General features: G+C 49.5%; 1 protein-coding gene across 1 annotated transcript in view; it reads right to left on the bottom strand.

The window, feature by feature from the left end:
• Nucleotides 1-26,554, bottom strand: part of CCDC33 (coiled-coil domain containing 33) — a 110,362-nt gene that overhangs the window by 22,160 nt on the left and 61,648 nt on the right. The window contains 1 exon segment of the mRNA XM_054578694.1: nt 17,310-17,504. Within this exon segment, the coding sequence (XP_054434669.1) occupies nt 17,310-17,504 (195 nt within the window).

The raw sequence follows: 26,554 nt of genomic DNA, 5'->3' as shown, positions 1-26,554 counted from the left end.
AGTTTTGCCAGTTACTTATGACTCACATGAGCACTCCGCCTCACTGAGCCTCAGTTTCATCATCTGTACACTGGGGAGAGGCCTGTGGCGAAGATCAAGTGGGCAAAGTCTGCCTAGGGTTGAGCACAGCACCTGGCACTGGAACATGTGGAACATAAGCCCCTTCTCTCTCTGTCTCTGTGCCTGAAGCCATTGAGAAAGAAAGAAGCAGCCTCTAATGGCCAGGAGCTGGCCTGCATGCACTGCTAGACCTTGGTGTTCTCCTGTGGAACGTAATTTCACAACACTCTACAAGACCACTTTCTGACCAGCATGGAGCAAGACAAAAACAAGAACACATGAAACACGAACATTGTCCAAACCACAAAAATGACCAGACAGCATCCTTCCCTGTACAGTCTGAGAGTTCAAGGGTCTGGTCCTTGAAGTCTCCCCGCATCACCTATCTCAGCCGATTCCTTCCTGTCCTTTCTGACACTCTTCCTGATGCACCCTGCACCCTCCTGCTGTGGCGGGTGGCCTCTTGGCTGCAGTGAGTTAATAAACCCAACTTACTTCAGTTACAGGTGTGTTCCTGGTCATCGTTGGCTGGAGGGAACTGTGATTCTACTATTAAAGCATCACCTCTTTAGTGTGCTCTTCAGTTCTGAAATTCTAGGTTTTCGTTCACTCTCCTCTGTTTCATAATTTCACTGCTTCTTATTTATTGTCCCCTCCTCAGGCATGAAGAAAAGACCCCCCCACCTCCACCTGCCGAAGCAGGACTTTATGTGAGGAGAGGTCCTGGGGCCACTTGCTAAGTCTCTGGTGTGGTGGAAGGGGCTCAGGCCAGGCTGCTTGGACTCGTGGAGTATCCAAGGAGACAGAGTGGATGGGGTGCGACTGGGGTAACAGGGGAGCTTCAGGTAGGGCCTCCCTTCCCTCTGTTCCAGGCTCATCTTAGCTCCTGGAAAGGCAGCACTGAGAGGGCCATTAGAGAGGGAGGGGTCCTCTGCTCCATATGGCCAAGCCCTGTGGGCCGGAAGAAGCAGGCTTCCAGGGCTTTCTGAGGACAGGCTGACATGGTTGAGCAATGCCTTAGGGACCTTGGGCATGGGGCATGTGTATACAGGTCTCCGTTCTTCAGCACTCACCTACCTGTCTCTGCCTCTCCAGCTCCACCTAGATTCTTTCTGAGGGGCCATTATGTCCTGTGCCCCCCATCCTCAGGGCTGGACCCACCCTGCCTCCAGTATAGGCTGGCACATTCTCCCCAGCTCTGAGTTACTGGAAACCCCACTCCATTCTGCAAGGCTCAGGCTCGCCCCAGAGCTGCCCAGAGTGTCTCCTCTTCTGGACTCCTGGGCAATGCTTCTGGAAACCCATGTGTCCCACTTTGCTGCAGGCAGCCCGAGCCACGTCTGTTGGTGCCTTCAGAGCCCCATTCTCACCTGGTTTGTCTGCTGGCCTTTTTTGGCCATTTTCCCTTATGACTAGCCCTCCCCCATCAATGCTCTTTGGCCCAGATCCTCACAAACGCCAGCAGCAATGAGGGGAGGGGGCTTCATGGGGGTGCTGTTACCTGGAGGCATCCTCCCCTCCCAGTCTCTCAGGATGCCTGTGCTCCTGCCACCTCCAGTCAGTCTCAGAATGAAAACCCTGATTACCCAGGCCTTTTGCATCAGACTCATCTTCAGTCCTGGGGCTTTCAAGACCCATATATCGTGGAGGAATGGACTCCCTAAGGCAGTAGCTGATGGTTGTCTCATATCATATAGGGGGCCTTGGAGGAGCTGAGAGAGATAGAATCTGGTCTCTAACCTTCTCCCCCACCCCTATCTCTTCTACACCATCTTCCTCACTCCTGCTGTGAATGATCAGACACCAGAGGCCCTTCATAGCTCACAGAGACCTCCAACCTTGGGGTACAGGCTATCATTTCTGTAGGTGCTGTCTGGGAGCTGAATGGGATGCAAACGTCCCCTCTCTGATGAAGATGTCATCTCCTCTGGCCATGTGGCCATTTAGGAAGGGGCATTTTATGTATCCTTTGGACTCATTTGCTGAGCACCTACTATGTGCTAGACACTCAGAGGAGAGTGGAGAGGGGATATAAGGCAGACAGATTAGAGGAGCAAAGGCCTGGAGCTGCAAGTACTTTTAGGGTTGAGCGTGAGAAGAATATTCTGGGTTGGGTACAGCCTTCAGAAGTCACAGAGCCATCAGGCTGAGGGGCTCATAGTACAGGTGAGGGAATCATGGAAGGGTTGAGAGCATGGGAAGCCCACTTTGTGCCTTGGGTAGGTTACCTGGTGTCTGTGTCCTAAGTTGGAGGGGATCAAGTGGGCAGGAGGGCCCCATCTGGACTACCAGCTCCTGGACCCTGAGGCAGCCCCTCTGGCCGCCCACAGGAGCCTCCAACCCACATAAAGGTGAAGGTGGGAGAGAGGGGCCTACACCTTGGCCCCCACAAGACTCTCCCAGCTGGTCAAGAAGGGCTCCGAGGGAGCTCCATATCCTGCCAGAGGAGGGAGGGTGAGATGCCTCCAGTTTCCCACATTGTCCTTGGAGGGGGTCTTGCCGCCAGGCTCTTGCCCCTCCGGGCCCTTCCAAATCCCTGGGCTATGATTCAGCCCTCCCCAGGGTCTACCTTGCTGAGAGACATTTGCATATCTGAGAGTAAAAACAATTCTTTATAGAAGCTTAGCAGCCATCAGGGCTGCAAAGCTTCCTTTTGTCTATTTGAGTAAGAGCTGACTAAAGGCTGAAGGATAATTAGTCCCCCATGGGCAAAGCTGCCCCCCTCCTGGAAGATTTAAAAGCACAGCCCACCTATTCAATCTGCTTCCAGAGTCTCAGGCCCCTGCGGTACCCACCCATCTCCAGCCCCTCTGCTGCAGCCTCCTCCCACCCCCGCCCCCATCCTCATCCTGGTGTTGCTGAGGAGGGGACATCAGCCCCTGGCAGGAGCCAATGAATGGGCATTTTATCTGATTAAACTGGGAGTGAACTGGCCTTTCTCTATTATCTTTGGACCTGATTGGATATTTAACAACAAATGCAGTGTGTGCGTGTGCGTGCGCATGCACACATGCGCAGGGAGAGGGCTTTTCTAGTCTGTGTCAGGACGAAATTGGATTGTACTAAAAAGCATTTAATCTCAGTTCAGGAGTCCTTCCTAATAGAATGACTAAGCTGGGGGAGGGACAGTCTGCCCTTAGCCTCGGACAAGCAGAGACCCTGCCCTGGCCCTGTGTGTCGGAAGATCCTGCTCTGACACTCCTAGGGCTGCAACTCTCCATGGCTGAGGAATTGGTGGGCCCAGAGGATGTGCCCAGCCAGAGCCTGAGTACACTTTTGGGACCACAGCTTGGCTACCTGGGACCCTGAAATCGCCTTCTACTTGCTGGTCTGTCCTCCTGAGGGTGACGGTACATCCTCATGTACCTTATGTGAACGGTCTCACTCTGCCATCGGGTCATTAGAGTGTGGAACTGAAAAAGCCAGAAAAGAAGAGCACAGATGGGGACATGAGTCAGAGGCCTGGGAGCTGCTCTCCCATGTCGCCACGGTCCAATATGGAATCTGAGAATTCTCTGGAGATATTACCAAAGTGTATTTGTCAAGGAGGAAAAATAGACCATATTTCATAGTTTGTTAGCTACAGTTTGATTTTAAACTTTTTGTTATTTGAAATTTAGACATATGGTGTGCAGCCCTCTCAAAGTTTTGGGGCATGCTTGGGGAGGGGGCTATAGCACAGAACCCTGTTTTGATGTTTACTGGATAACCGAGGCAGCCTGCCCACCCAGATAAGCAGGGAAGAGGGCGAGCAAGCTCACTGGGCTCTTTCCTTCCGGGTCAGGAGGTATGGCCAGGGCAGCTGAAGGAGTGTGTACTGGTCTGGGGAACCCAGGCCTGTGCTGGACCAGGGCTCTTCTTCCATGTTGCCCATGGTCTGGGAGGGCTACTGAGCTACTAGCTGTTTCTCTGCCTATAAAGTGGGGATGGCAATTGTGCATTCTTCATTGGATTGGTGCAGGAATGAAGTAAGATTATGATTAAAGTTCTGGGAAAAGAGTAAGAGCTCAATAAAGATTGATGGAGACTTTCGGTCAAGATGGAGACGTAGGTAAACAGCTTTGCCTCCTCGCACAACTACAGAAAAATTACAACTAAACCACAAAACAAATATCACCCAGAACCATCAGAAAATTGAGCTGAATGGAAGTCTGATAACCAAGGATTTAAAGAAGCCACATTTATCCAGACAGGTAGGAGGCACAGAGATACTGAGACAGGCAGAGAGACGTGTAGGCGTGGTGAGATGTGGAAAGGTGGCAGAATGGGCGGTCCCACATTCATGTGTGGTGGATAAAAATTGGGAGGGATACCTTGGGAGTGAGGGATCCCAGCCCAGGCCAGATCACATAGCCCAGGGTTCCAGTGCCAGGAAGATAAATCGTGTAACCTCAGAGTGGAAAAACCAGTGGGGTTTGGAGAGGTGGAAGAAACTGCTGGATTTCAGGAGGCTCCTCTTAAAGGGCCTACATGGACTTAGGACTTACTCAGACTTATCCCTTCTAGTAACAGCTGGAAGGGCGCCAGTGGCATACCAGGAGAAAGAGAAGTAACTGGAAATAGGGCGAGTGCTGAAAGACAGCTTCCTCCTGGGGAAACCTCCAGAAGCCGGGCAGCGGCACTGTCCCCTCTCTGAGCCCTCCCCAACAGTGCCAAAAAGCAGTGAAATGGGTTGCCCTGCCCTGGTGATCACCTAAATCTCCACCCCCCACAATTTGCAGGTGCTTTGACTACAGTAGACCTCACCACTAAGACAGGGAGTCAAAGCAGCTCTACCTAATACATAGAAAGAAACACAGGGAGGCTGCCAAATACAGGAGACAAAGAAATATGGCCCAAATGAAAGAACAGAACAAAATCCCAGAAAAAGAACTAAACAAAACGGAGATAATCAACCTATCAGATGCAGAATTCAAAACACTAGTGATCAGGATGCTCAAAGAACTCACTGAGTATTGCAACAGCATAAAAAAGACCCAGGCAGAAATGAAGTTTACATTAAGTGAAATAAAAAGAAATTTACAGGAAATCAACAGTGGAGTGGATGAAGCCAAGATTCAGATCAATGATTGGAAACATAAGGAAGAAACAAGCATTCAACCAGAACAGCAAGAAGAAAAAATAATTTAAAAGAAAATAAGGATAGTATAAGGAGCCCCTGGGATATCTCCAAATGTACCAACATCTGAATTTTAGGGGTGCCAGAAGAAGAAGAGGAAGAGCAAAAAATTGAAAACTTATTTGAACAAATAATGAAAGAAAACTTCCCTAATTTGGTGAAGGAAATAGACCTACAAGTCCAGAATGCACAGAGAGTCCCAAACAAGTTGGACTCAAAGAGGGCCACACCAAGACACATCATAATTAAAATGCCAAAGGTTAATGATAGAGAATCATAAAAGCAGCGAGAGAAAAGAAGAGAGTTACCTACAAAGGAGTTCCCATAAGACTCTCAGCTGGCTTCTCAAAAGAAACTTTGCAGGCAAGAAGAGGCTGGCAAGAAGTATTCAAAATCATGAAAAGCAAGGACCTACAACCTAGATTACTCTAGGCTCTCATTTAGAACGGAAGGGCAGATGTAGTGCTTCCCAGACAAGGTAAAGCTAAAGGAGTTCACCATCACCAAGCCATTGTTACATGAAATGTTACAGGGACTTATTTAAGAAAAATAAGAAGATCAAAACTATGAACATTAAAATGGCAACAAATTCACAACTATCAACCATTGAATCTAAATAACAAACTAAGCAAACAGCTAGAACAGGAACGGAATCATAGATATAGAGATCAGTTGGAGGATTATCAGCTGGGAGGAGGAAGGGGAAGAATGGGGGAAAAGGTGCAGGGATTAAAAAGCATAATTGGTAGGCACAAAATAGACAGGGGTGGGGGTCCGGGGAGGTTAAGACCAGTAAAAGAAAGGGAGAAGCCAAAGAACAACCATATGCACAACCCATGGACATGACCTAAGTGGGGTGGGGTGGGTTGTTGGAAGGGATGGGGGCTAGTGAGCAGAGGGGGACAAAGGGGAAGAATTGGGACAACCGTAATAGCATAATCAATAAAATATATTTTAAAATAAAAATTAAAAAAGAAGAGAACAGTAGCATTATCACGAAAAAAATAAAAAAAAAATTGATGGGTATAATTAGTGTTATTAAAAGGAGAGCTAAACTGGAAGTTTACAGAAGGGGTGAGCCTTATTTCCCAGGTTAGCAGATCTCCCCCAGCCACCCCTGGTTCTCAAGCCCCTCCTGCCTTCACCAATAGATGATTCCAGCCCTCGGGAATTTATGACCTCATCATCTTGGCTTTATTTACTGAGAGAGCTGCTCTTCTGCCCACCCACCCACCATTTAATCAAGGAACTGAGATGACAGTGATACAGGGCAGCAGCAGGCATCTTGCTCAGGAGCAGAGCCAGGAGGCTGCTCCATCTCTGCCTGCCTTGATTGCCAGGATAAAAGAAGAAATCATCAAGACCAGCCCCCTCACGGCGCAGAGGGGGAGACTGAGGCCCAGGAAGTGGGGAGGCAGCCAGGGTGAGTCCTCAAGTCAGGGGAAGAGTCAGAACCGCACCCCAGGTCTCCTGGGGCCCCTCCCTGCCCACACTCTCTCTGCTGTTTTCTTTCCTCCTGGGGAGCCCTGTGCCCCAATGGCCCTCTCCTTTGTATCTCCTCTGAACTTTTGGGTGCTTGGAGCTAGGCCCTGATTTGGTCAATTCCACTCCCACAGTTACCTCCTCAGTTCTCTCCTCCACATTGTTAAGACTTCCTCATCCTTTTCTGGAGAGAGGCATTCTCTCCATTGTACAGAAGAAGGAACTGAGGACCAGAGAGGGACTGGTTAGCCTGAGAGCCCCACAGTGCCTCTGGGTTGGAGAGTGATATGGAGACACACATCTTCCTTCAGACTTCTCTTACAGAAACAAGTTCATCCACCTTCATTTGTCTTCTACCAGCAAATCAAAGATCTATCACGGTTTATATACGCTGACCATTGACGACAGTGATATCTAGGGACCACCCCCTGGCATTCTGTATAAAGTGTGCCCTGCCTGGCGGGGTAGGGTGGAGGTTAGAATTAGACATACTCCCTGTTGTGCCTCTGCAATCCCCTGAGCAAACTACACCGCAGTCCCAGACACACCTTTCTCCACTGATTCCTGGTGCGGTGCATCTTTCCTGCTGAACTTGGCTTCCTGGGGATAGGGACCTTTGCAGGAGGCCACTTAGCTTGGAGAAGAGCTTCTGGAGTGGGGTCAGAAGGGAAAGCCTGGGTGAGCTTCGCTGCTGCCACTTTCCTCCTCATCTTGTAAGGGCCCCATGAATGCAGTGACTATTAATAGGCTTCCTGCAACGTGGACAGCCCTTCCCAGTTTCCCAGACACTGCCATCTACACCCTCTAATTCTCCCAAAAGCCTCAAGATTCAAGTAGGAGAAAGTATTCCCTACCCTTAACAGATGACATAGGCCAGAGAAGTAGAATGATTAATCCAAGGTCACACAGCTCTTGAATGGTGGAGACGGGACTCAAACCTGCTACAGCTGCACAGATGAGTGGAGGAGTCCATGAGGGATATCACAGCGCATGGCACAGAGAAGAGGCTCAAAATGCTGGTCACATGAGTGAGTGCATGGAGCAGACTGCGAAATCAACAAGAAATAGAGTGGCAGCCTAGGATTCGTTTTTGTTCCTTGTGCCCCCTTCTTGACTCCTCCAGCGCTGCTTATACATGGGCAGAGGTCTTTTGCCTTCCCAGCCCCTGGGGGGTGCTGCTTGCTCACCAGCCTCCCCCCGACTGCCTCACTTCCCTCAGTCTCTGTGGGCTCGGCTGGGGCTTTCACCAGGGAGGCTTGTCTCCTCCTTTCCAGGTCCACCCCTAATTACTGTGGGGCCCAGGACAAGAACATAAATGGAGGCTCTCAACAATCATCCCCTGGGGCTTAGGGGTGCAACCCCCTGAAACTCTTTGACCCTTGGGAGAATGGACTTTGTCTGCACAGTCCTCAGAAGTGGCTCGGGTCCATGTGGGCAGGAAATTCTGGGGTCTTGGGTACCCAGGGAGTGGTATAGAATTGTGGGATCGGCCCCGTGGACCCCTTGCTCTGCAGGGAGAGGTGAAGTTGCAGGAGGCTCAGAAAGGGCCCTCTAAATCAGCTAAGGATGGCACCCTTTCCATCCTGACTAGTACCTAGCTCTATGGGCCTTGGGGCCCTTTTCCTGGGCCACTTGTCCCTCTGGTCAAGTTGGTCAGCAAGACAAGCCCACTCCAGGGGCCGATGGCTGCCCACCAGGCTCCTGGGATTGGCTGGGGGTGGGCACAGTGTAGGGGTGGGGAGCCCACCAGGCAAAGTGTGGAGTGGGGGAGGGGTTGGCCTGCAGGGGGCCTTGCCCAACCACTCACACATATACACCAAGAGACAATAAAATCGACAAACGCTTAATCTCTCTGCAAATTGAAAAGCAGCCGTAAATATCTGCTACACCCCAGCAGCTGAGTTATGAGTCTCGTTTATTAATCTCTTTAGTCCCAGGTGATGGATGGAGGAGGAGAACAGCTCACCAGGGAGATTCTGGGGATGGCTGGGGAAGGGAGCAGCCCTCTGGAGAAGGGGTCAGAGAGGGGAGTCCTGGCGATTTGTGCTTCTTCCCTACTATTCTGTCTGGAAGGGCCCCATGAACATGGTTACTATTGATAAGCCTCCTGGAAAGTGGACAGCCCTTCACAGTTTCCAAGCTGCTGCATCCACTCTCTTGTTAATCCTTCCCACAGCCTCAAGAGGGGAGGTATTTCCACCAGTTTGCAGCAAGGAGGCAGGCCCAGAGAGAGGGAATGATCTATCTAAGGCCACAGAGCTCTTGAATGTTAAACATGGGCTCAAAGTTGCTAGAGCCACATAGATGAGAGGAGGAGGCAGGAGGGGTCTGCAGAGGGAGATAACAGAGACACATGTAGGATGAACCTTATTTCTTTCTCCCTCCCTCCCTCCTTCCCCCCCTCCCTTTCTCCCTTTCTCAAATGCTTGGTATCCTCTCCCTCTCCCCGTCTCTCTCCCTCTCTGGGGCTGGAGGAGGAAGAAGAGAATGAAATGGGGAGAGGAAGAGGAGGAGAGCTCCCCATTCTGAGGATTCTCAGCGGAGCCCAGGAGTTGTGACTGTTGCAATCTCACAAGATTTAGTTTAGAATTGTAAGCCCTCCCACACTCAGGGCTTACAATTCAGGGGCTGCAGAGTCAGCAGAGAAGCTGAGGAGGGCCTCCCCTCAGGGGCGGGGCCCACGAGGGGCAGGGTGCGCTGTGGTGCTCCTGTGTGATGAACACCTGCCCTTAGGTGGGCCTTGTGGCCAGGTGGACAGAACAGGGGTGCTTGCAGAGGTGACTGGGACAGGAGACTGATCTGGCAATGTGGGGCCACAAGCGTGGAGTCACGGCTACAGAGCCTGGGGTGTTGAAGCAGGAGGGACAGGTGACCGTGTGTTTCAGGAACGCATCTGGTGGCTGGTGTGGGTGGTCTGGAGGGGGCACTGATTCAGGGGCATCTGACTGGAAGCTGTCGAGGTGGGCGCCAGGCACCAGATAGATGGTTGTGCTTTCTTTGTCTCTGTCTTGCTCTGTTTCTGTTGTTTTCTCTACCCCTCAACAGCCCTTGGACTCTCAGAAACCAAGTGAGCTGCCTCCCAGGTTGGGCTGTGTGTCACTATGGCTTGTGGGAGCCAGGCCCAGGCTCCAGGGCTTTGTGATGCTGTCACCCCAGGCTGATGTTCTTGCTATTATTGGCCACCAATATGGGTAGTGTCCATACCCAGGTGACTACTGTCCCTGCTGCAGGAGGCTCCTGCTCAGACTCATCGCCTGCCACTGGGTGGTGCCAAGGGAACCCAGACCAGGCCTAAGCCTCAGCCTCACCAGTCTGCAGACCTCATTCTGGGTGGGGGCTTGGGGCCAGAACCAAGGCTCCAGTCTTGGTGAAGGAGCCCCAGGGGACTGGGGATCATCTGTTCCAACCTCCTCTGCTGACAGATGAAGAAACTGGGGTCCAGAAAGGGGAAGGGAGGTCAGAGTTGCTCCAAAGAGCTAATGAGTACGGGACATGGTATGGAGCTGGGCTGGTGAGCAGAGGATTTGTGCCCTGTGGCTGTGTGTGCACAGGGGACCAAGGGCGTGGCAACCTTGAATGAAGCAGGCCTGGGGCAGGGGAGGGCTCACACTATGTAGGGTGAGCTGCATCCTGATTTGCACTGCTGAACCTCTCAGTCTGGGCAAACAAGGATGGTTGGTCACCTTACAGCCATGCCAGGCAGACACATGGGACCAAGCTCATAGGGTCACTGCTACACTGCCAGGCCTTTCTGAAGGCCCCACACACGTTCCATTTGATCCCGAGAGGCAGATAAGGCAGGGTAACATCCTGTAACATCTTGTGTTACAGATAGAAAAATCAAGGCTCAGGGACACAAAGTGCTCTAAGCCACCTATGGAGGTGTGGTAGAGCCAGCACCTCTCTGCCTCCCTGGGAGGGAAGTGGTCTCTGGGCTAGAAGGCCTGTCCTGCTGGGGCCCCTGCTCCCACTTCTCCTGCTGTGTGACTTGGAAGGAGTCACAGCTTCTGTGGTCTTCCTTCCTCTCTTCACCTGCAATGAGGCACCCTCTTTCTCTCTCTTTCTTTCCCTTCTCTTCTTCTTCTCCTTTCTTCCTTTCTCCTCCTCCTCCTCCTCCTCCTCCTCCTCCTCTTTCTTCTTCTCCTTCTTCTGTCTCTCCCCACCCCCTCAGAAATGGTGTCCAGAGGACCCAAAGTCAACTTACATAAGTGGGTTACATGGAGTGGGGTAGCTGGGGAAGTGGACACAAAGAAACTGAGGGATCAATGGAGTATTCTGGGGTGCAACAGACTTAAGAAGGGAAAAGAAACAAAAGCATTATGCTCAGAGCGGGGTAGCATGTGGGGACTAGATAAGGAGAGATGAAGGGAGGCTTTCAAAGAATGAAAAAAAATGAGTTATTCCAGTGTGGTGAGGTTAGAGAAACTCCACTGAATCTTTAAACAACCCTTGTCAATTATTCATCTGCTGGTATGAGGGCTTTTGGTCTGCCACAAATCTTTGAGCAGCAGTTGAAAGGAAGGAGGAAAACAGAGGGAGTCGGAGAGAGAGAAAACTGGGAAATTAGAACAAAACAGAGATAACTAGAGAAAGACAGAAGTAGGAGAGACAGAAATAGAAAGTGGGTGTGGGAGAAAGGAGAGAGCCAGAGAGAGAAAGAAAAGATCCTGTGCTGGAATTTCTGCACTCAGAACAACACTGAACACAGACTTCTTGAATAACAATGGAGTACTTCTGTCTCTATTTATCTAAAGCATAGCCTGCCTCCTCCAGGAAGCTTTCCTTGCTCTTCTTTCTGTTTATTGAGGTTTCACCAGGTGTGCCTAACAGTGTTGAGCAGGTGTGACCCTCAAGAACATATCTTCTTTTGGCCATTCCCCTTTGCCATTCTTCCCTCATCAATGTTTCTATGCACGTGCTGTGACACTTTGTTGTCCCCTGTCTCCCTGGGTGTTGCTCACTCCTACTGGCTGGAGAACTTCCAGAACTCAGGGCCTTGGCCTCTTTCTTGCCTCAGCCTTCCCCTATCTTCACTCCACACACAGCTGGACACGGGTGGGCACCTGGCAGGGGTGAGAGTTCTGGTTTTCTGGCTGGTTAGAGGACTGCTGATGTAGCTGCTGAGGATTGGGGAACCAGGAAAATGGCAGGGGTTTTATAAGCTCTGTGTGAAGGGAACCAGGCCTATCTGCACACAGCATGGAGCCCCTCACTTCCCTGCTCTCTCCTGCTGTGTGTGTGGGGATATTGCATGGCTTGGTCTGAGGTGGGCTGGGGTGGGGTGTCTAGGGGTGAAGGAGGATGTTTTTAAGTTGTTACTGTTTGCAGAGAATCATGTTCAGGATGACTCTCGTTCTTTACCCCACTTTCAAAAGACTTCCTGGGCTCTCGGAAGGGAGGTGAAGGCTTCTTCTAGCTCTTCCTAAGCCCTACACTTGACTCAAGATCACACCCATGTCATACCCGTGGGATCCTGACCCCAGTGGTCCATTCAGGACAGGAGATCTGTACCACATTGACAAAATGATGATGCTTGAAAGTCTTTGTCAAAACCAAGTGTCCTGAATGAAGGGAGCTGGAGATGGAAGAACTGCCTGAATTGCAGCCCTGGAAGGAAGATGATCCAAGGGCACACTAGTGGGAGAGGTGCGCCAGTAGGGCTTGGTGGGGCTGTGAGGATGGGACTGGCAGGCCTCCACAGCATCCTCCCTGAAGAGAGGGTACAGACCTGCATCTCCTCCATTCCCCTCTCCATTCCCAAGGTGCTTCTTTCTCCAAAAAGTGTTCAATTTCCTGTTCAGCCAGAGTAGGCTCTGAAGGGAATCAGAGACAAAATTATTTCTTGGGCTCTGGGGAATGTGCTACAAGACTAGACAGAGACAAACATACTCTGGAAATCAGATGACGTCAAGAGGCTCGCAGCCCGGATAGAGTGGCCCAAAGCCCAGGGAGGCAGTTTAATCATTTGTTCACTACACTGTGATGTCACTGGAGCCCACTGCCGCAACCCGAGGCTCTGCTGCTGGTGACTACTCCTTGACCACACATTTAGGAGTCACACACCTTGTGACCACGCCATTGCCACCAGATGTGTTTGAGTGCTACTCAGGTGTATTCTACTGCTCCATGGCTCTGTCTACAGCTTACACACCATGATCTTTTCTCATTGCTGTGTTTCACAGTTGTGCCTTCCTGTAGCAGTGTTGTGTGATAGCATTGGACAGCTTGGGTTTACTACCGTGCAACTGCACTCTATTGCTCCCTGATTGTATTCTCTTTCTTGTCACTGTGTCTCTTGGTTGCATGAGCTCATCCAGTACTATGTAATTTTGTTTTGTTGCTAGGGAACAGTGACCCATTGCTACATCATTACTTGTCATTGTCATGGACCTGTGTACCATTGGTACCCACCCAAGTTCTATTGTTTGTGACTGTGTTCTATTGGCTATGTAAATATTTGCCTGGATCCTACTTTGGTCTTCCCAGGCTCTGGCTTGTTGTTAAGAGCTGGAGCTGGGGGCTGAGTCTTCAAGATGAAATGAGGGCGAAGGATCGTGTTAAGCGAGAAGGTGGGGGAGAGTGGGGAGAGAGAGAGAAGTGGTGGGTAGGGGAGGGGGAAGGAATGATGAGCTGGAAGACTGAAGGCAGAGGTGGGAGGGTAAATGAAATGAAGCCAAGAGTGAGGAACAGGAGGGAAGAGATAGGGGCCTGGGACAGGCTAGAATGGGCAAGGGAAAGAGAAAGACTCACTGTCCTGAATACTATGTGAGTGTCTGAGGCACCCGGGGGTGTCAGGTGGCTGAAGGGTCCAGGGCTGGGCATCCAGGCCTCTACTGCCATCTGGTATTCACTTGGCTATATGCAAGGCAACATAGAGTCCAGAGCCTTGGACAGGGTCATCCCACCTCATCCTCATTGCTGTCCTTTGTAAATTTAGGAGATCAGACTAGAGGCTCTCTAAGGTTCTTTCTGACGTATTTCCTGTCTAGCAGGGTCATATCACATGGCTTAATAAGCATTTACCTACATCTGTGTTGGGCCAGGCCTGGACTGGGCCCTGGAGCCCAGAGACAAGGAAGCCAGTGTACTCTTAGTTCAAAGGCTGAATGGTAGTGGCTGAGTGAACCTAACCCAACAGCAAACCAAGGGGAGGAGCCAGTGCTTGTGGCCTCACCAGGTGCCCAGCAAGGGGAGCTTAGAGGGACCAGCCCACTGACAGGCATACTAGGGTTGGTGTTCAGAGAGCTCATGCTTGAGTAAGTTCTCCATCTAGACCACTCTCATCTCTGACATTCTGTGGGCATGGGGCAGCCCTTAGCCCCTTGTTTTCGCTCAGAGCCTCACAGAATCCTGTTTTAGTGCTCTTGGGCTACTTATTTCTCCTCTCTCCTCTGTCACTCACAATGCTTACTTAACCTCTTGCTTAAACACAGTTGCTCCTCATGGCTAACCTTGACTTTTAAAGGTGCAGTCTTGACTTCCAGCCAAGATGAAGACCTAGGTAGATATATTTTGCCTCCTCACACAACCAAAAGAAGAACAACAACAAATTTAAAAACAAAAAATAACCAGAACTGCCAGAAAATCGAACTGTATGGAAGTCCAACAACAAAGGAGTTAAAGAAGAAACATTCATTCAGACTGGTAGGAGGGGCAGAGACAGGCAGCTGGGGCAGAGAGGACCAATGGCAAGGCAGCAGCTGGAGGACTGGGTGGGTGAAGTGGCGGCTGGCAGACAGAGTGTTCACATATTTGTGTGTGGATAAACCGGGAGGAACAGCTAGGGAGAGAGATAAACCATGCAACCCAGGGTTCCAGTGCAGGAAAAGAAAGCCTCAAAACCTCTTGCTGTAAAAACCTGTGGAGAATATGGCAGTGGAAGAAACTCCCAGCCTCACAGAAGAGTTTTTTGGAGAGATTCACAGGGTCCTAGAATGTACACAAACACACCCACCTGGGGAATCAGCACCAGAAGGGCCCAATTTGCTTGTGGGTAGTGGGGGGAAGGGATTGAAAGCCTGCCAAGAGCCATGCAAGTGACATTGTTCCCTCTTGGACCCCTTGGTTGCCCGAAGCAGTGATCTGGGTTGCCCCGCCCTGGCAAATACTAAGGCTCCTCCCTTTTAATGTAACAGGTGTGCTGAGACAAAGAAACATGGTCCAAATGAAAGAACAGGTCAAAGCTCCAAAAATAGAACTAAGCGATGAACAGGTAGCCAACCTATCAGATGCACAGTTCAAAACACTGGAAGTCAGGATGCTCACTGAATGGGTTGAGTATGGTCGCAAAATGGAGGAAGAAGTGAAGGCTACACAAAGTGAAATAAAGAAAAATGCACAGGGAACCAACAGTAAAGGGAGGGAAACTGGGACTCAAATCAATGGCTGGGAGCAGAAGGAAGAGATAAACATTCAACCAGAACAGAATGAAGAAACAAGAATTCTAAAAAATGAGGAGAGGCTTAGGAACTTCTGGGACAACTTTAAATGACCCAACATCCAAATCATAGGCGTTCCAGAAGGAGAAGGGCAAGAGCAAGAAATTGAAAACTTATTTCAAAAAATGATGAAGGAGAACTTCCCCAATCTGGCCGAGGAAATAGACTTCCAGGAGATCCAGGAAGCTCAGGGAGTCCCAGAGAAGTTTGGCCCAAGGAAGCACACACCAAAGCACATCATAGTTACGTTGCCCAAGATTAAAGATAGGGAGAGAATCTTAACAGCAGCAAGAGAAAAGGAGACAGTTACCTACAAAGGAGTTCCCATAAGACTATCAGCTGATTTCTCAAAAGAAACCTTGCAGGCAAGAAGGGGCTGGCAAGGAGTATTCAAAGTCATGAGAGGTGAGGGCCTGCGTCCAAGATGACTCTCTCCAGCAGCGCTCTCATTCAGAATGGAAGGGCAGATAGTGTGCTTCCCAGATAAGGTCAAGTTAAAGGAGTTCGTCATCACCCAGCCCTGTTACATGAAATGTTAAAGGGACTTATCTAAGAAAAAGAAAAAGATCAAAATCTATGAACAGTAAAATGACAAGAAACTCACAACCATCAACAACTGAACCTACAACAAAAACACAGGCAAAAACAAACTAAGCAAACAACTAGAACAGGCACAGAATCACAGAAATGGAGATCAGAGGGGACGTGGAGGGATGAGAATGGGGGAAAAGGTGCAGGGAATAAGAGGCATAAATAGTAGGTACAAAATAGACGGGGGGCGGTTGAAAATAGTATAGGAAATGGAGAAGCCAGAGAACTTGTACGTACAACCCATGGACATGAACTAAGGTCGGGGAATGCTGATAGTAGGCAGGGTGCAGGGTTGAGGGGAACCAAGGGAAGAAAAAAAAATGGGATAACTCCCTGGCTGGTGTGGCTAAGTGGATTGAGTGCTGGGCTGTGAACCAAAGGGTTGCTGGTTTGATTCCCAGTCAGGGCACATGCCTGGATTGTGGGCCAGTTCCCCAGTTAGGGGCTTGAGAAGCAACCACACATTGATGTTTCTCTCTCTCTTTCTCCCTGTCTTCCCCTGTCTCTAGAAATAAATTAAATCTTAAAAAATGGGACAACTGTAATAGCATAATCAATTTTATATATATATATATATATATTTTAAAAAATGAAAGTGCAGTCTCATCCCATCTCTTATGGTTTTGTGCTAGGCAATTAGACAGACATGAGCAGAGCAAGGACAATGGGCCAGGTACAGAAGGCCTCCAGGGTGGAAAGTCACAGGTGCCTAGCAAGGGGCAAAACTGGGAAAACAAGGGCCTTGGCCCCAGGATAACCTTTCTTCCACCAGCATATCACTGGTCATGTGGTATGGACCCCCTGACCTTTCCTCCCCAAGGATAACATCTAGGTCTTAGCTGTATTTCAACTCCAGGCCCAGAAAACCAGCAAAACCAGACAAGCAATGCCATGGCTGCCTCAGGACCAGCTGCAATGACTAATGACCTCCCCCGCCCCGCCCAGCTCTGGCACCAACCAATCAGTGGAGACCAGGACCCTGAAAGGACATGCCTGGAAAGCTGATAAATATTCTGATAAAACTCTCCCCAAAAATTCCTGCCTTCAAGAGAAAAATAAAAACCCTCAGGACGAAGGACCCAGCACTCGCTTCTCCCTCCTGGGAGCACGCCTATGCCTTTCCCTTCCCTCTCTTCTGGCTCGGGCCTTTTCTCAGGATCTTCTGAAGCAGCGGTCCCCAAGGGATCCACTGTGGAAGAAGGGAGGAAGCCACACTTGAATTTACCCATGGTCATTGGGGTGGTGTCTCAATTAGGGACTTTGACTGGACCGTCTTTTTGGTGGCCTGCACTCTAGCTCTCTGCAGCAAGGGGCTAGAAACCAGCACTGACCCCTTGCCAGGCTAAGGTATCACCTCAGCCACCATCACCAACCCTTTCCCAGCATTTGGCCAACTGGCAATAGAAAGCAATGCCACCTCTCATGGTCAAGGTCACAGACTTTTTGACCAAAGACAGTGTCCTCTTTTCTTCAAGACTCAATTTCCTCTTTTAGAAGCTAAAACTAATCTCTTGGGGGGCTTCCCATTACCAGTGGATGTACCCGCAGGGACAATCAAGCCTCTTTCAAATAGCCCCGTGCTGCTTCAGCCCTCCTTGCCCTGGGGGGAAGGCACTCACCATTTCACGGGACATCAGGGGCCTCTGAGGCTCTTCCTCTGCTTCCTGAGAGGTGGGTGTGCTAGAATTCATTGTGGAGCTCACTGTGGCCTTCGACCTGGACTCATAGATGGAATCCAGCTTCTCATCTAAGATCTGAGGGTCCAGGATGGGCAGAATCTTGCTGTTGTTTGATGTTAAGAAGTTTTCTGGCCTCTGGGAAGAGAGAGTACAGAGAAATTTGTCCATGCCTCCTTACCATAAGTGCATCTTCCACACCTTAAGCTTCTCCTGCTTGTGGTTCTGGAGGGCCTGCATGTCTGGCTCCTGTCTACCTCCTGTCCTCTTGCTTCCTGGGCCCTCTCTCCACACTCTCCTTGATGTTTCTCTAATAAGCCAAGCTCTTTCTTGCTTCAAGGCCTTTGCATCTGCTGTTCCCTCTGCTGGAGAGCTTTGTGGATTTTCACAAGGCTGCTCCCTTCTCTGCACTTGGATCTCAGTGCAATCGTGATCTTCTCCGAGAGGCTCTTATCTAAAGTAAGGCCTCCTTCAATATACTCTCTCTTCACATTATACAATTTTACTCAGTTTGTAGTAGTTCACCAGAAAATTAATTTTCAAAAAATGTGTTGAGTTGTTTACTCTCTTCCTCACCTCTCTATTCCCAACATTAGAATGTAAGTTACATGTAAGCAGGGACTTTGTTTGCCTGCTATGTCTGCCTTATTGTAGGTGCTCAATAAACATTTTGAAACAATAAAATATGCCATCTATGAATTCCATACTCAGTGCAGTAATGACAAATTCTACAACCTCCATACTCCTTTGACGCCCTTTGCTGTGTAAACTTATTTTCTATTCCATCTCCTCTGTCATTCTTTCTTCTTATCACCCAGTAAACAGAGCATCTCTCCTCTCTCTCCTTCCATGTCCTGTTTCCTATTTTCCTCCTCCCCGGGCACAACCTTCACTCTCATCATGCTTGTCTAGAATTTGACCTCACTCAAATACCAGCCCTTGAAGCCTAGAGGCCTCCGTGCACACTTGTGCAAAACTTTTCTTGGTTCTTCCAGGCTGGCCACTGGCTCTCTCTTGCTTACACTGGTCTCTAACTCCAGGCTTGTTTGCCAGTTTTGTTTTTCTAACAAAACTTGAAGTTCCTTAGGCTCAGGGACATGTCTTTTGTCCTCTCTGGGGAAAGGTTGCTTTAAAGGTCTGTTGAAAACCCATAGTTAACCCTAAAAAGTGCCCATTGTTCAAAAAATTATACAGTATCAAGTTTGTAGGGACCTCAAAGGTGACCTACTTCCACCCTCCATCAGAAGATGGGATTCTGTCTCAGCCACTCAGAAGATGAATATGCCACTGTTTAGAGTGCTTTTGTAGAAGTAAAGAGAAGAATGAGCATGGTGCCAACCAGGACATATGTGTAGGGGTTAGAGGTGTACAGATGTCTGACCCTGAACTGACAGAGTGAGAAGGGGATACTCTATGGGAAACCCTACCCATATGAGTCAGATAAATTTGGACAAGGACCATTCACTTTGCCACTGGGATCCTTTAAATAATGATTTTTTATGCCGTTTAAAAATAAAATTTGGTGTGCAGAAATTCATTAACACCTACCAGTAGAGTAAAGGGTTCATCACAGAAGTAGAGAGGTATCCAACCTAGTCTGGCCTTGCTTCCCTGTTGTCAGATGGGTACAAGGATAAATAATTCCAAAGAGAAAGCAGCTATATGCAGACTCTAGGAATGGGAAGAATGAAGCTTGAGTGACCTTGGGACTGACAATGGCACCTACTGCACTTCAAAACCAAGACTTCTGGGCCTGCTCTGTCCTTGGGCATTATACTTGGCTGTCTCCCTCACCTGCTTCTCTCACTAGCTATGGTTCAGAGAGGGCAAGATTTACTTGAAGACTCCTTGTCGAACATGCCCAGTGTGTCTGTGTAGCCTCTGTGTTGGATGGTTTGGGGATTTGGGGTTGTCTGTTTTATACAGGAAGAAGTACCATATCTCTCTCCTGTTCAGAACAACTGAACACCAGATTGACTGCAGAATGTGTCTTTGATGGATGGATAGACAGATGGATGGATGGATGAATACAAGAGAGAATGAAGGAAAGAACCACCACCCAGAGCAAAGATTAACTCCTCATTGACAAGGTGGCCTCTGGGGCTGGGGTGAGATGCTGATTCAGGACCCATAATGATATTTCTCCTCATTTCCAGGCAGTGAGCCAATTTTGATGCCCTGGATTTCATAGACTGCTCTCTAATCCTGTTAGAGAAGGAAGTAGAAGTAATGAAATAAAGGAAGAGGTCTCCAGAGGTGCCCCATCAGTTCTGAAAGCACAGACACATTGCTGAGGAAGTCCCCTCCCCCACAGCCTGTCTCCCTGACCTCCACTCTGTGTGGCAGCCTCGGCACCAGCTGGGTCAGTGATTCAAAGATGACATTTACTGGGCTCCTACCTGGAGCTGGGTATTCACCAGTTACTTTTATGTGGGTCCTGAAGTTTATTATGTATAATTTGTGTAATTCCATCACAAAGATAAAATAAAAATGAGACGGACCCCAGTGCAGTCCAGTGCCTTCACCCCATCTCTCAGGTGGGCAGGGGCATTTGGAGGAGGAGGAAAGACAAGCAGAGTATCTGTGAATTCCTGTCTATTCTGCCCATTCTATCCCCTCTCACCCCCAGATGCCCTTCCTGTAGCCCTGCCGACTCAGTGGCTCTGCATTGTTCTGCCGGCTCCATGGCTGGCCCTGGCCTGTATCTGCTCTCACAGATGTCTATGCCAGTACTTCTCCACCCAACTGCACCCCACCCCTGCAGGCCTCTTGCCCACATTTCCAATCAACTTTGCCAGGATTTATTGTGACCTGGGGGTGAGGCAAGGTGGGTGGGTGACTTTCGTAGAAAAGTCTTTAGGCCTCTACATGGTATAGGCCCAAGAGGGAAGACCAGAGTCAGTTGCTCTTGTCATGTGAGGCAAGGGGCACCGGGAAGAAAAGCCCACAGTGCCTCATAAAGTGCCTAAATTCTCCCTAATAGTCCCATTTCTTACCTCTCCAGACTCTTCAACCTGCCCTGTTTTGGGAAGAGAATTGTGCTCTCCCCTCCTGGCTCCTCGTAGGAAAGGAGCTTGGTTAAGACTACATGGGGGGAGGCAGGCTGGTGGCAGTGGTGAGTCAGAGTGGAGGATGGGTGCTAACTCCTTCTTACTGAGGCCCAGCTTTGCCTGGCTCTCCCCTCTTCCTCCAGGTAGGGGTGGAAGTGGAGGCTACTGGCCCACCCCACAAGCCTGCTTACTTGTTTGTCCACTTGGAAAGCCTTACCCTGCCTGCTGAGGCAGCTTGGGGCTGACAAGTGGCCCCTCGCTCTGTGGCTGCAGCCCGTCTTGCTTCATTAGGGCTGTGATTGAAGACCTACTTTGAAAGCTCAAACAGATGCATAGCCACGCACCGGCTCAGGCTCGGAGCTCAGCCCACCACTCCTTGTGCTGCCACACCAGCTGTCCCACAAAACGTGAGTGCCGTGGTGGGGAGCGGGCACTCTGTCCTTATGCCTCTCAGACCTCACTGCTGAGGGTCTGTTGAGCAAGACCAGACCAATAACATCACAAGCTCAAGGCTTTGGGGGTTACCTGTTCCCCCTCCCTCCACCCCTGCTCCACTTACATCGTCTGTTTCTCCCTTGCCCACTCCATCCCCCAGATCCCTGATCATGCAAAATGCAACAGTTATGGCTTGCCCTGGCAATTAGACAAGCCAGGTTGCAGCTGCTGTCCTTGGTGCTGAAAGTGTCCTCCTACCGGACTGCTTGCCTCCCGCCCTGAGCTTTCCCGCTGGAGTGCACTGCTCTTAATTCAATTAGCTGGTTCTGAACTCTCCCCAGGGAGCCTGGAGCGGAAACTGACAAATTCTGTTTAACAAAGACATTTGTCCCTCGCCACGCCAGCTTTGGGCTCTGCCTGCCTGTATCACCCCCTCCCCTCGCCCCTGCTATTAGGTATCTAACCAAGTGCATCCCAAGGAACCTGTTTCCAATCGCTAGTAATTCAGGGGGCCTGATGCAATTTTCTTTTTGATAAGGGTGTCTCGCCCGCTGGCAAGCGCCATAATGAATCTTCTGCAGAGGCTCCCTGATCAGTCATTGCTTTGTCATTTCCTGTGTCAGAAGTTGTAGGTTCTTATCTCTTCAGCTGAAGGCGAGGCTCAGGCAACAGGCCTCTCCCAGATGGCTTGCTGCCTCTCCTGAACATTGCAAGCCTCATTGATGGTATCCTGCATGGTCTTGCAGCTGCAATGAGGTTTGAAGCTCTGAGTCTGTCTCCCAGCCAAGAAAGGCCCAAGTGTTAATCCTCACTGGGGCCACGATTCATTCTCCAGAAAATGGTGTCAGAGGGTTAATCTAAAAGCAAGTTGTAGAGTCAGGGGTGGGCACCCAGTGATAAGAACTTCTAAAAAATTCTGGCAGAGATTTTAATATTAAACAAAGCTTTGTCGATGGCTCAGTGGATAGGCCGTGGGCTCACTCTTGTAACCCCGAAACCTGGTCTTTCTGCATTTAATCTTTATCTTTGGTTTCTCCCTATTTACATCCATAGAGACTGTTCCAACATATAGGTCAAATAATATCCTACTACTGCTCAAAGATCTTCCTTAGCCTCCTATCACTTTGTGAAAAAAAATCTAAACCCTGTATCCTGATGTCCAGGCCCTCTAAAACCCTGGCTCCATATAACTCTCCAGTATCAAGGCCTACAGCAGCCTCCCTGTGTCCCATGCTCTCTAGACACTGTCATGTCTCCATGGCTTTGGACTTTTGGTTTCCCCTACCTGAAGCACCTTCCCTTGCCAATTTGAAAGCCATTCCTTGAGGCAGAACTCACCATGCTTGTCTATGGCTCTTCCATGACTTTTGGATGCTTAATGCACCTACCTCAACTAGAACCCTTAGCAAGATGGGTGGTGGTGATTTATGGGGTTGCTTTACTTCTTAGCACAGGTTAAGAATCTAACGAATGATGAATGAATTCATGCCTGAATGACCTTGGCTGAAGCAGGGGTGCATCTGGTTTGGCCGAAGGGAGGTCTAGGCTAAGGTAGCCTGATTTTGACATGAAGAGAAACCCAAGTGCATCTCCCACTTTCTGAGAAGTTTGGTCTGGAAGCTTTTGCCCCCCTGTCTCCCTTTCTCTCCCCCTCCTCCTTCCTTAATTCACCAATTATTCATCAGGCTCATGGGAAAGCAGAGCAGGCCAGTTTCCTTAGCCATCCTCACATCTTGACTCAGTATACTCCATCTGTGGGCTGGGATTCACAGGCTCACATTCTTAAAGGGACACAGGGTCTTGTGGTTGGTGAGACATTTGGGTAAGTCTTAGTATGACTCTTGGTCCAGCCCTGCCCACCCTGGTCTGGGAGCTCAAGATTCAGAATGCTCTCAAGACCATAAAGTAGGTCTTCACTTTCTTCATCACCTCCACAGCCCCCAGCTCAGGGCAGGGTACACTGGGGACTTCAGCAAGTCTATCTCTGGAGAGGTGATTGTCTCTTCTCCATTTCCTCATTCACTGAAAAATTGCTGTGAGACCAATGTGGTGCTAGTGACATTTATCTTCAGACCTGACAAGTCTTCCTGATGTCCTTAAAATGTGAATCTGGTTGAGTGGCTGTCATGAGGGGTGGGCACCAAGGGATGGGTTAGCAGGGCTCCACTGTTACCCTCCCTCAGGAGCCCTGCCCTCATCCCAGATAAGTTCAGCATGTTTATCAGTAACTTGGGTGAACAATATATTGTAAGCACTCTCCTCACTGAGTGCCTGCATGTGCTCACTCACACATGCTCCTTCAGTCCATTTCTATTACATTCCTGGCTGATGTGAGTCATGGTTCCCTTCTATAGATGAAAGTAAAATTCAGGGTGGCTAAGATTGAGTGGAAGATCCAGGATTCAAAACCAGATCTGAAGATGCATACTTTTTAGTGTACATCACAGTACTGAAAGTGTCCTGACTCATCTACAGATGACCTGAAGTTTGGGGTGAGGATGGAGGTGGGACTGTGAATATGATACATAATAAAATCAGGGTCCAGAATGATCTCAAGCCCAGACAAAAGGCCAAATGAAGAAGGCCAATGGAATATCAGGCATTGATAGTTGTCAGTTTGTTGTCATTTTACTGTTCATCTTTTTCTTAGATAAAGTCCCTTTAACCTTTCATATACTAAGGGCTTGGTGAAGACAAACTCCTTTAATTTGACCTTATCTGGGAGGCATTCTAAATGAGAGCTTTGCTGGATAGAGGGTTAAGGGTGGAGAGGGTTAAAGGAGAGAAAAAAAAATGAGACAACTGTAACAGCATAATCAATAAAATATACTTAAAAGAAAAAGAAGATGGAATATCATATGGGAGAGAATCCCTGCCTAAGTTCAAAATAGAGCAGCTGAAGTTTGAGGTAAAGATATGCTCCCTGACAATGGCTCACATGCCATATTGGCCCCACAGGCTTTAAATGGACCCCCGAAGCCAAGGAAGGATTATATTTGGAGGAAGGGGGTAATGGTCTTATTCTATCCTCCAATGCTGACCCAGTCCCATGGTTTTGGGGGAACACTTAAGAGGAGTCTTGTCAAGAGGATGAGAAGCAGAAACCAAGTGTGACAAAGATCAGTCAGAGGCAGAAGAGCTGGTCAGGCTGGAGATGACATAACACATTTGCAGGCAACAGCAGAGTTGATGTGGGCATGGGAGCTGACTTCTCTGGACTTGGCCTTAGGAAGAAAAATGCAGGGTCAAGGAGGGGAAACTGGAAAGAGACAGAAGAAAGAGTTTTACAAGGGAGCTGACAGGGGCTGGAGAGGGCTTCTTGAGAGGTAATGAGCTCCCTGTCACAACAAGTAAGCAAGTAGTGTTCGTACAAGTGTGTTTTGGAGGGAATATCAAACTCCCTCCCTCAGGTAGGGAACACAGGGTGGGGAGTTGTATGATAATCAAGAGACTGTGATTATCATGCTGAGCAATATTTGTCCCCAAGACATGGAGCACTACTGGGAGGGGTTCAGGCATTGTGAAAGACAGGCAGGAGCCTCTTATGGTGCAATGGCGAGCCCTGCTCCAACACGGAGCATCTGTGAGCCAAGGGCCAGGCTGGCCCTAGAAAAGCATGGCTTTTTGCCAGCTTCCTTTGGGCTGACTTGGGCCTAGAATCTGAGAGGGTAGTAGGAAGGGTAACTGTGAGCTGGGGATGGGACAGACTGTTCCTGTTTTCTGCCATCTAGCCTGGGAGAGTGAGAAGACAAGGATGGTAGGGTTTTGGGGTAGAAGGAAGACAGGCAGGGATGTTGTGAGGCTGAGAGAAGGGAAAAGGTCTCTTTCTCTGGATCCATCATTGTTTTTATGGTAATATTTTCAGAGCTGGAATCTTGGCGTGGGGACAGAACCTTCCAGTACAGAACCAGTGAGGTGGCTGCTGTGCTACCCTGGACACTGGGCCTTCCAGGCAGCCTTGCTTGTAAGGACATGGAGGCAGGCTTGTGTTGGGGCTTCTCAGAGAACTAGCCTGTGGCTGTCACGTGTGCCTTTCAAAGAAATTCATAAAAATTCAACAAAGCTAGTCTAAAAATTAATCGAAACCTACATCCTTTGTCCTGCTTTCCCCCTCCGCATTTGCCAGATAGCCACTTGTCCCTCCTCTGGGCAGGTCCCCAGGGAGAGTTTTGTAACTCGTGGTTTGAATTAAAACAGCAGTGAGGCATGGTATCAAAGACCCACCAGCCCCTTTCTGTGTGGGGTACGGGATGGGGCAGATGGACTGTGGGAGTCACCTCTTCCCCTGGGGGTAGCAACAGATTTCACCCCCTCCTTTTCTCAAATGTGCCCTCCTTGTGCCAAAATCCAAGGAAGCCAGGGTGTTTTAAGTCCTGCCATCGCAGGGATATGGGTTAAGGAAGGTGTGGCTGCTCATCCAAGAGGCCCTGCCTCCATCTGGTGCCCTGGTACCCTGCCTGGGTAAGACCCTGGACCCCAAATGCCATCCCTAAGAGAGGATGCACTGCAGAATACCTAGATGACTACATGGACAGGAGGCTGAGACTGAAACAATAAGCACTTACTGTGTGCATGGCAGGCTCTGGTCCACGTGGCTAGGCCTAGGAAACCTGGTCAGTGTGGGCCTCACTTCAAAGAGGACATCTGCAAGCTGGAGGGCACCCAGGATGCTGGGGGATTTTGAAACCAGTTCATTAAAAGAGGAGGCTGCTTAGCCTGGAGAAGCATAGACTCCTGGGGGACCAGATCACTCTCTTCAAAGAGAAGAGACTAACATCAGAGAAGGAGTGGACGAGACCAAAGGTTTATTTGTGTATGTGTACGCAGAGTAGCCATAGGCTCAGGGATTCTTAGAGCCCAATGGACTTCCATAGCCAACCTCCAGAGAATGTGCAATAAGGAGTTTTCTGTGTATCTATGCGTAGGTATACATATACTCATCTATTTACACAGCTCCAGCTTAAGGCACATCACTCAAAGCAGCAGGTCCCATACAGAAGTCACTTAGAGAAGGAGGGGAAAAGCTCAACCCATCACCCACAGAACTGGCTTCAGGCACAATATCCCAAACCAGGAGACCACCTGCTTTTGCCATTCACTGAAACTGCTGGCTTTGTTGGCTAGTCTGCCCACCAGCATACTGGATGGCTGACCATATGCCAGTGTCTCTAGAACGGGTACACGAGGATTGCTGGGGTTGCACTGTAGCCCCAGAGGGCAGAGTCAGGGGCCTGGGGCAGACAGAGGGCCCTGGGAGGCAGGATGGACTCAATGTAGGGTGAGTGTTTCATCAGTCATAGCCACTGAGCCATGGGATGGGTTACTTCTAGAGGGAGTGAGCTCCTGGTCACCGTAGAGCAAGAGGAGAGGCTGGGCTGACCACCTATAGGAGATGTTGTCAAGGAAATACCCATCCAGGGCGGGCTGTTGTGATACCTCTGTGGTCTCTGTCTATTTGGGAGTTCCACAGTGTTCCCGTTCCTAGAGCTCTGAGAATGGATAACATGAAAGCAGTGGGTGTGGGGAGACTGCATTCACCAAAATGCAAATTAACCAGAATGGCCTGTGCTGTCCTGCGGAGGCTCCTGGGAAAAGAGGCTGTGTCCTCAGACAGGAGGGACCCAAGTAGGGCATGTGTATTTATTTTTCCTGAGGTATTTCTTCTCTATAGCACATCTGACCATGAGCATGGAGCTGCACCTA

Source organism: Pteronotus mesoamericanus, unplaced genomic scaffold (assembly GCF_021234165.1).
Source record: "Pteronotus mesoamericanus isolate MK-2021 breed Mesoamerican mustached bat unplaced genomic scaffold, CSHL_Meso_final contig_100, whole genome shotgun sequence".
Classification (NCBI taxonomy): domain Eukaryota; kingdom Metazoa; phylum Chordata; class Mammalia; order Chiroptera; family Mormoopidae; genus Pteronotus; species Pteronotus mesoamericanus.
The sequence above is the reverse complement of the archived record's forward strand: the minus strand, read 5'-3'. Positions and strand labels throughout refer to the sequence as shown.